General features: G+C 47.3%; 1 protein-coding gene across 1 annotated transcript in view; it reads left to right on the plus strand.

Annotated features, from left to right (window-relative positions):
• The first annotated feature begins 1,625 nt into the window (after positions 1-1,625).
• FEM1B (fem-1 homolog B) overlaps positions 1,626-10,370 on the plus strand; it is a 14,264-nt gene continuing 5,519 nt past the window's right edge. The window contains exons 1-3 of the mRNA XM_021709347.1: positions 1,626-1,702; positions 3,208-3,286; positions 3,468-3,538. Of these exons, the coding sequence (XP_021565022.1) occupies positions 1,626-1,702; positions 3,208-3,286; positions 3,468-3,538 (227 nt within the window). The remainder of the gene's footprint in view (positions 1,703-3,207; positions 3,287-3,467; positions 3,539-10,370) is intronic.

Raw genomic sequence — 10,370 nt, forward strand, 5'->3', positions numbered from 1 at the left:
GCCTCGAGGCCGCGGGCTCGGTCGCCTCTGCCGGACGGTCCGAGCGGCGCGCTGGGGGCGGCTGCGGCTCTAGGCGTCCCCTAGGGGTGCTGGCGTCGTGATGCGCCGGCGGGTAGCCCGGAGTCCTCCGGTGGGCTATGGAGCGGCGCCATGAAGGCCTCGGCCGGCTGATGGCGAAACGAGCGCCCGGAAGCAACTGCGGCGACCTCCCGAGCACCGCCGCGAGCTGGACGTCCCGGGCGCCCCTCGGGCCCGGGGCTGAGTCACAGACAAGGCCTGGAGGGTGGGGGGCCGCGGGTTCCCGGGTGCGCCTACCCCAGGCCTCGTGGGGCGGTGGCCATCCAGGTGACCGAGCTGGGGGTCCACGTCGCCAGGGTCGGGACCGCCCTCCGAGTTGGACTGCGGTGTCCAGGCCTGACAAGGGACTCGCCCTGGCTTGCGTGCTTGAGGAGGCCGGCACGTTTCAGATCCCAGCGGCATCGGGGTTTTGCTTCTTTGCTGGCATGTGTCTGTTGACTTGTGCCAGGACCGAAGCTGTTTTAGCATTTTTAAAATTTTGAAGTAGCAAAACGTCTAGAGTAGGCATAAAAATAGGGATCTATAGTTTTGGTGGTTAAAAACTGCCTGATTAAAACCCGATTGAAAGCGGATTTAAGATGACTAGGAAAATGTTGAGTTTTGGCTGATTTGTTCTTAGGCTAAATAATAAAAGCTTTTTGTTCTGTTTTACCAGAGTGGAAGTGTTTTAGAGCATTGCATTCTAATGAGATGACAGCCCATGGGCAGTGGCTTCTGCCACCGGCCCTCCTCTGTGGACACTGGAGAGGTGGTGGTGTTCCTGTGGACCAGAGACAGCAGCCTGATCACACTTGCTCTCCCCTGCGGGCCCCTGTGTCCTAGAAGTCCTTGTGTCCCACATCTGGAGGGGTGAAGCAGAACAACTGGAGCCCGCTGCCTTGTTCTTGCTATGTGGGCGCATTCAGCAATGGAGATGAGCGGCTTCCCCCACAGCTGCTGCTGAGGCCTTTCCAGGGCCTATGGACGAGGGTGAAGAGCAGGGAGAGAAAGATCCCAACACATTTGGGAGGGCTTTGCTGGCTGGGCCCAGTGGCTCACGCCTGTAATCCCAGCGCTTTGGGAGGCCAAGGCAGGATTGCTTGAGGCCAGGAGTTCGAGACCAGCCTGGGCAACATAGCGAGACTCCATCTCTACAAAAAAATCAAAATATTAGCTGGTTGTGGTGGTGCACTCTGTAGTCCTAGCTACTCCAGAGGCTGAGTCAGGAGGATCGCCTGAGCCCAGGAGGTTGAGGCTGTGGTGAGCCGTGATCATGCCACTACACTCCAGCCTGGGCCACAGAGCAGGAAAGGTTTCCTGGAGGAGGTGAGGTCCAAGTTGTTTTAAAAGGCAGGAGAACATGGAGAGGGGCAGCGGCAGGGCTCGGGGGTGACAGGTGCTCTGGAGCTGCTGCAGTAAAGGATTCAAGTCATAGCCCCACTGTCCTGCTGCTGGGGTTCGCCGAGCCCTCCCTGCTCTGTTGCTGCTTAGTTAGGGGTCATCACAGCTGGGAGCCTACCAGCTGCCAGGGGTAAGAGCAGGTGGCATATAATTATTAAACACCCATAATGGGCCCAGGCCTGCGTCCTGTTCTGGAGAGGGTGAGGGGAAAAGGTGAGACTTTCCACCTGATGAGGAAGAGGAGGTACTGGAGGGTCAGCTGCCTCCTGCCTCCACCACACTGGGAGATGGCCGCACAGTATAGCCCAGCCACTTGCCCTTCAGAGCCAGCACAAGAGAGTTGTGTGCACATGTGATGGTTCCAGTCCTCGTGCAGGTGGTCACCTGAGTGGTGTGGACAGCAGGAAGCCTGCCCATCTGGGGCTGGCTCTCGAAGGGCCTGGGCCACCCCTTTTTTGGATTCCACTGGCTCTCGAGGCCAGGTGGGGACAGCAGGTTCTCCATGTGCTCAAGTAGACGAGCTTTCTCAGTTTTAGTTGCTCAAATGCCATCTTCACAATTTTTGACCAAATTATTCACCATCTGTCCTGCTGTTTATTTAATGATAAAAAAAATTTTTTTTGAGTCAGCCTATTGCCCAGGCTGGAGTGCAGAGTGATATGATCATGACTCACCACAGCCTTCAACTCTTGGGCTCAGGCAATCCTCCTGCATCAGCCTCCCAAAGAGTAGCGAGACTATAGGTGCATGCCACCACGCCTGGCTAATTTTTTCATTTTTTTTGTAGAGACGAGGTCTCACTGTGTTGCCCAGGCTGATCTTGAACACCTGGATTCAAGTGATCCTCCCATCTCTGCCTCCCAAAGTGTTGGGATTATAAGCGTGAGCCACTGTGCCTGGCTGTTTACTTAATATTTTCTTTAAAATGTCTTTTGTACTTGATACTTATCTTGAGAATGCCTCACGCACCATCGTCCCATGTGTTGGTTTCTATGTAATTATGAGTTTGATGCCCTGTGTTTTGTGTGGGTGTGAGAGAGACGGACATTAAAATAAATAACTAGCCGGGCTTGGTGGCTCAGCCTGTAATCTCAGCTCTTTGGGAGCCTGAGGTGAGTGGATTGCATGAGGCCGCGGGTTCGAGACCTGCCTGGGCAACTTGGCGAGACCTCATCTCTACAATAAATCAAAAAATTACCCGGGTGTGGTAGCACGCGCCTGTATTTCCAGCTACTTGGAAGGCTGAGGTGGAGGGATCGCTGGGGCCCAGCAGGTCAAGGATGCAGTGGCCGGGAGTGGCCACTGCACTCCAGTCTGGGTAACAGAGTGAGACTGTAACTCAAAAATAAAATAAAATAAAATAAAATGAATAACTATTGAAACTTAAAAAAGAAAGTCTTTTCCACCTAAAAACTTCTCTAATACCTTAGAAAACTAAAGTGGATTTCAGTAGAACCTCTGGGGGGCAGAGGTGCTCCCCTAGACTAAGCCCCACAGAGGCCTCGGTCTCACTCTTGGGAGCAGCATTCGATGACTTTACTCTGACTTAGTACATATTCACCATGTGGACAGGTGAGTGAACTAGTCACGGGAATGGGGGCGGAGCAGATCCCTCAGCTGGAGAATGGAAAGCTGGAAAGAATGTTCCAGAAATGGAACAGAACAAAGGGGGAAGGGGTCATGACTGTGGAGTGTTCTGGTCTAGGGTTCTGAGGGCCTGACACCTGCCCTCAAGGTTTGATGCCCCAGATGGGAGGAGACAGGCTGTCTGCTGAGTGCTGTCACCTTTTCAGGCAGTGCCCGTGCTAACATTCCAGGCAGCATCCAGGTAGGAGACAGACCGCGGGGGCACTGGTAGCGTGTTTCAAGCAACTGATACAATAAAGAAATGATTTTAAGGATGCTGGTTAAAGTGCTGGTCATTTACACCAAAGGAGTTTTATTTCCATTTCAAATGCTGGAACCAAGCATTTCTATTTCAAATTGAACCAGGAGATAGGTGAGCTTAGCTTGTGGTCAAAATACTATCTCTTACTGTAAAAAGTGTCTGTCATCTGATGCGTACTTTGTGTTTGCAAAGGTGAATATCAGTGATAGTTTCTTGTTTGTTTGTTTGTTTGAGTTAGAGTCTTACTCTGTTGCCCAGTCTGTAGTGCAGTAGCACTCTCACGGCCACCACAGCCTCGACCTGCTGGGCTCAGGCAATCCTTCCACTTCAGCCTTCCAAGTAGCTGGAAATACAGGCATGTGCCACCACGCCCAGCTAATTTTCCTTGATTTATTGTAGAGATGAGATCTCCAAGTTGCCCAGGCAGGTCTCGAACCTGTCGGCTCAGGCAGTCCTCTCACCTTGGCTTCCCATAGTGCTGGAATTATAGGCGTGAGCCACTGCGCCCAGCAGTTTCTTAGTTTTGAGATGAAATGTACACTAGAGAATTTACATGGCCATTTGGGGCCGAGTCTAGAATTCAGAGTTGAGGGTTTTTTAGTGCTTCCTCTATGGGCACTTAGTCAATGGTGCATTCATGTTATTGTAACTTTTTTTTGTATGTTTGTTGGCATCTCATTCTGTCACCCAGGCTGGAGGGCAGTGGCATGCTCCTGGCCACCGCAGCCTTGACCTGCTGGGCCCAGGCAATCCTTCTACCTCAGCCTTCCAAGTAGTTGGAACTACAGGCACATGCCACCATGTCTGGCTAATTTTTTGATTTATTGTAGAGATGAGGTCTAGCAATGTTGCCCAGGCTGGTCTCAAACTCCTGGGCTCAAGCAGTCTTCAAGGCCAAGCAGGCCTTGGCCTCCCAAATTGCTGGGATTAAGGTATGAACCACAGGGCTGATTTACTCTGTTTAAGATTTTGAGTTAGATTTAGAAATTCTAAATTTACCAATACTAATATATTTTAAATTTTGAGTAGGAGTCTCACTCTGTCACCCAGGCTGGAGTGCAGTGACATGCTTATGGCCCACCGCAACCTCGACCTGCTGGGCTCAGGTGATCCTTCTACCTTAGCTTTCAAAGTAGCTGGAACTATAAGCACGCACTACCATGCCTGGGTAATTTTTTGATTTACTGTAGAGATAAAGTCTCGCCAACTTGGCCAGGCTGGTCTTGAATCCCTAGACTCAGGCAGTCCTCTTGCCTCCCCTCCCAAAGTGCTAGGATTCTTTTTTTTTTTTTTTTTTTGAGTTGGAGTCTCACTCTTTCACCCAGACTAGAGTGCAGTGGCACACTCCCAGCCACTGCAGCCTTGACCTGTCCTTCCACCTTGGCCTTCCAAGTAGCTGGAATTACAGGTGCATGCTACCATGCCCGGCTAAGGTGCTGGGATTCTAGACTCAGGCAATCCTCTCACCTCTGCCTCCCAAAGTGCTGGGATTATAGGCATAAGCCATCGTGCCTGGTGCCAAGGCTAATATATATATATATATATATATATTTTTTTTTTTTTTTTTGAGTTGGAGTCTCACTTTTGTCACCCAGACTGGAGTGCAGTGGCACGCTCCCAGCCATTGCAGCCTTGACCTGCTGGGCTCCAGCGATCCTTCCACCTCAGCCTTCCAAGTAGCCGGAACTACAGGCATGTACTACCACACCTGACTAATCTTTTGTTTATTGTAGAGCCGAGGTCTCACCAAGTTGCCCTGGTGGGTCTCGAATCCACGGGCTCAGGCAATCCACTTGCCTTGGCCTTCCAAAGTGCTGGGATTATAGGCTGAGCCACCGAGCCCGGCCTAGGCTAATATTTTTAAAGGACTGTTACTATAAAACATTCTGCAGTCTTTTTTTTTTTTTTTTAATTGAGTTGTCTCACTACAACCTTGACCTCCTGGGCTCAGGTGATCCTTCTGCCTCATCCTCCTCAGTAACTGGGACTACAGGTGTATGCCACCACACCTGACTAAGTTTTTGGCTTTTTTTGTGGAGATGAGGTCTAACTATGTTGTGCAGGCTGGTCTCAAGCTCTTGGGCTCAAGCAGTCTTCTTGCCCCAGCCTCCCAAAGTGCCCTGCTTATGACTATTTTAATGTAACATTTCTTGAGTTTTAGATAGTTTAGATTCATGTTCCCTGGCATGTAATACTTTAGGGACCAGTGCAAGGAAACATTGTAGCTATGTAAATGTAACCATGTATTAACTTTTTTGATAGAGTACATTCATCAATTTGAAAAGCTGTTCTTTAAATTGAAACAAATGTTTGAACAATGATGTGTACTATGTTTCCTTACATTTGATACATTTTTTTTTTTTTTTGAGTTGGAGTCTTACTCTGTCGCCCAGACTGGAGTGCAGGGGCCGCTCCCGGCCACCGCAGCCTCGACCTGCTGGTCTCCGGCGATCCTTCCACCTCAGCCTTCCGAGTAGCCGGAATTACAGGCATGCGCTACCACGCCCGGCTGATTTTTTGATTTATTGTAAAGATGAGGTCTTGCTGCCCAAGCGGGTCTCGAACCCGCGGCCTCAGGCAATCCACTCACCTCAGCCTCCCAAAGGCGCGGGACTACAGGCTGAGCCACCGAGCCCGGCTCCTCACAGGGTTATTGAGAAGGTTATGTGAGGTATATGGCATATTAAGCAGTTAATACAGTGCTTGGCCCATAAAGTATTTAGTATAAGCTATTTGTATTCATTTAAACATTTTCTTTAGAACAATTTGTGCCTCCTTTTATTTTTGTTTTTAATTATATCTATTTTTAGTTAAGGTATAAATATCTAGTAAAGTGCATGACTCTTGGCACTGTACTGTACATTGAATTTCAGTATGTTTCACTGAGTCATGTTATCACTTTCTAGATTAGTGTGATCAGTGTATGGAAGGAACATTGTATCACTCTAAGTGTTTCCCTTTTGCCCCCTCTGAGTCAGTTTGCTCCCTTTCTCCTCCCAGAAGTGACAGTATTTTGACTTACCATACATTCGTTTTGCCTGTACTTGAACTTCCTGTAAACAGACTCATGCAGTGATTACTCTTCTTGCTGGTTTTTTCACATAATAACAGTATCTTTGAGGCTCAGTCGTGGAGTCCCATGTGTCAGTAGTTTCTTTTGTTAATTCTGTGTAGTATTCTGCTGTATGAGGACACTGCATTTGTTTATCTACTTTCCTGTTGATGGATGTTTGGATTGTTGCCAGTGTTTGACTATTATGAAGGAAACTGCTACAGCATTCTCACATGTGTGTTTTGTTGGATATTTGCATTTTGTTTTCTTTGGTGTATGTCAAGGAGTGGAATTGCTGGGTCATGGGGTCGGTGTGTGTCTAATTAATAGACAGTGCTGGGCGGTTCTGAAGAGCTTGAGTAGATCACTTTCCCACCAGCAGAGTGTTTCAGTTGTCACGTCCTCGCCAGCACTTAGTGCTGTCCTGTCAGTCTTGCCTGTTCATGGTGGTGACTTGGGTTTGGGTGGGTGTGAGCTGCTTTTAATTTGCATTTCTCTGGTAAGTTATTATCTTAAGAATCTTTTCATAGGCTTTTTGGTCGTTTGGATGTCTTCTGTGAAGGACACTTGTACAGTCTTATAACCTGCCCTGGTGGGTCTCGAATCCACGGGCTCAGGCAATCCACTTGCCTTGGCCTTCCAAAGTGCTGGGATTATAGGCTGAGCCACCGAGCCCGGCCTAGGCTAATATTTTTAAAGGACTGTTACTATAAAACATTCTGCAGTCTTTTTTTTTTTTTTTTAATTGAGTTGTCTCACTACAACCTTGACCTCCTGGGCTCAGGTGATCCTTCTGCCTCATCCTCCTCAGTAGCTGGGACTACTGAGGTTTTAACATTGACTATCTGCCTTTGTCTCATTGATTTGTCATCTGTATTGCAGTGTTTCCTCCCAGTAGATAACTGCTTATTCGCTCCCTTAAAAATGTCTTTTGATAAATAAAAGGTCTTGATTTAATGAAGTCTAGTAAGTCATTTTTTTCTATATGGCTGGTGCTAGCCCTGGTGGGTCTTGAACCTGTGAGCTCAGGCAATTCACTTGCCTTGGCCTCCCAAAGTGCTGGGATTACAGGCTGAGCCTGTGGATAGCCTTCTTTTTTTTTTGAGTTGGAGTCTTACTCTATTGCCCAGACTGGAGTGCAGTGGCTGCTCCCGGCCACCGCAGCCTCAACCTGCTGGGCTCCAGCGATCCTTCTGCCTCAACCTTCTGAGTAGCCGGAATTACAAGCATGCGCTACCATGCCTGGATGATTTTTTTTTGATTTATTGTAGAGATGAGGTCTTGCCAATTTGTCTAGGCGGGTCTTGAACCCACGGGCTCAGGCAATCCACTCACCTCAGCCTCCCAAAGGCGCGGGATTACAGGCTGAGCCACCGAGCCTGGCTCTTTTTTTTTTTTTTAAGAAACTTTTATTGTTTTGCTTTTCATAGGATAGGCTTATATGACTTCTCCACATGTTGTACATGGTAATTTTGTATGTAGTCTGAGGTAGGAGTCAAAGTTAATTTTTTTCTGTGCAGATTATCTTGTGACTTCAGCACTGTTTAACAACCTGAATGTCACTGGAGCCTTTGTCATAAATGAGCAATTCTGTGTGTGTGAATCTATTTCTGGAGTTTTGTTGTTGGTGTTCTGTTGATATATTGGTATATTATTCTGTCCTTGAGCCCATGACACACTCATTTTATTTATTTTTTATTTTTTATTTTTTTTGAGTTAGAGTCTCACTCCATCGCCCAGACCGGAGTGCAATGGCACACTTCCAGCCACCGCAGCCTCAACCTGCTGGACTCTGGCGATCCTTCCGCCTCAGCCTTCCAAGTAGCTGGAACTACAGGCACACACTACCATGCCCAGCTAATTTTTGTTTTATTGTAGAGATGAGGTCTCGCCAAGTTGCCCAGATGGATCTTGAACTCGCGGGCTCAGGCAACTCACTCACCTCAGCCTCCCAAAGCGCAGGATTAAAGGCTGAGCCACCGAGCCTGGCTGACACACTCATTTTAGTCATTGTATTTTGCTGTCCAGCTGAATTTTTCTTCAATTATCTTGGCTGTTTGCATTTCTGTGTACTTTGTAGAACTGCCTGTCAATTTCTGTACACATGTACATGCATGTGTGTGTGTGCGGATACACACTACACCTGCTGGGTTGTTGATTTGGAGTGTATTCAGTCTATACATCATCTTGGGGGAGAATTGACATCTTTTGGGTTTTTTTTAGTTGGAGTCCCACTTTGTCATTCAGGTTGGAGTGCAGTGGCATGTTCACGGCCACCTCAGCCTCCAACTGCTGGGCTCAGGCCATCCTTCCGCCTCAGCCTTCCAAGTAGCTGGAACCATGGGCATGCGCTACCATGCCTGGCTAATTTTTTGATTTATTATAGAGATGAGGTCTCGCCCAGTTGCTCAGGTTGGTCTCAAACTTCTATGCTCAGGCAATCCTTTCACCTCGGCCTCCCAAAGTGCTGAGATTATAGGCTTGAGTCACCATGCCTGGCCTGAGAATTGACATCTTAACACTATTGAATCTTCTAAATCATGAATATGGAATATTTTTCCATTTATTTAGCTTTTATTTCTCTCAGGAGTGTTTTATAGTTTTTGAGGTAGAAGTCTTGCACATATTTTTATTAGATATTGATATCTTCTGAAGCTTTTGCAGATGGTGTTGAACTTTGTGTAGATAATCATGACAATGAAGACACAATAGGTGAATTTTAATTAAACTGGTTTGTTTGCAGAAGGTACAGTTGGCAGCTTTTAAAACATACACTGATGTAATGTCTTATTTTCTTGATTCATTCTTTAGTTTAAAATATCAGTTAACAATTAATTTGTTTTTTTTTCCAGCAGAGTCTCACTCTGTCACCCAGGCTGGAGTGCAGTGACATGCTCATGGCCACCATAGCCTGGCTAAATGCATTTTATTTATTTATTATTATTATTTTTTGAGTTGGAGTCTCACTCTGTCGCCCAGACTGGAGTGCAGTGGCCGCTCCCTGCCACCGCAGCCTCGACCTGTTGGGCTCCGGTGATCCTTCCACCTCAACCTTCCAAGTAGCCGGAACTACAGGTGCGTGCTACCGTGCCCGGCTAGTTTTTTGATTTATTGTAGAGATGAGGTCTCACCAAGTGGCCCAGGTGGGTCTCGAACCCGCGGGCTAAGGCAATCCACTCACCTCAGCCTCTCAAAGCACGGGATTACAGGCTGAGCCACCAAGCCCGGCTGCTAAATGCATTTTTAAATAAAATTTTATAAGGAAACTTTAGAAGGTTTCTCATTTTTTAAAAGGTATATCTTACATACAGTAAAATGCACAGAACTTATGTGTGCAGTTTGATGTTTTTTTCCCCCCTACTATCTATCTGTGTGACTGCCACTCAGATCAAGATACGGGATGTTTTCATAACCTTCAAACTTCTTCTCAGTACTTCCCTTCCCCTTCCCCTATAGGTAGCCAGTGTTACTGAGAAAGCTTTTACTTATAAACATTTTGTGTCATTATTTGAAACTGAAGACGTAATGCTTACATTATAATAAAATGGGTATCTTCAACAGAATTGACAAGAGGGTGTTATTTTTGTTGTGTTAACTAGGATTAACTATGATGTTTATATGCCTTAGTCCATTTGTGCTGCTAAAACAAAGTACCTGAGACTGGGTGGCTTATAAAGACCAGAAATGTATTCCTGTCAGTTCTAGAGACCAGGAAGTCCAAGATCAAGGCTCCAGCAGATTCAGTGGTTTAGTGAAAGCCTCATTCTCACATGGTGGCCGGTGGGAGGGCACACCACCTGATCAGAGCCTGAATCCCATCAGGGCAGTGGTGGTTCATGCTTGTAATTCTAGCACTCAGGGAGACTTAGGCAGGAGCACTCCTTGGGTCTAGGAGTTCAAGACCATCCCAGGCAACATAGTGAGATGCCATCTCTACAAAAAAGTTAAAAAAAAAAAAAAAAGCCGGGCCCG

The sequence above is a fragment of the Carlito syrichta genome, unplaced genomic scaffold, assembly GCF_000164805.1.
Source record: "Carlito syrichta isolate Samal-C Ts95f unplaced genomic scaffold, Tarsius_syrichta-2.0.1 Scaffold179048, whole genome shotgun sequence".
NCBI classification, from domain to species: Eukaryota; Metazoa; Chordata; class Mammalia; order Primates; family Tarsiidae; genus Carlito; species Carlito syrichta.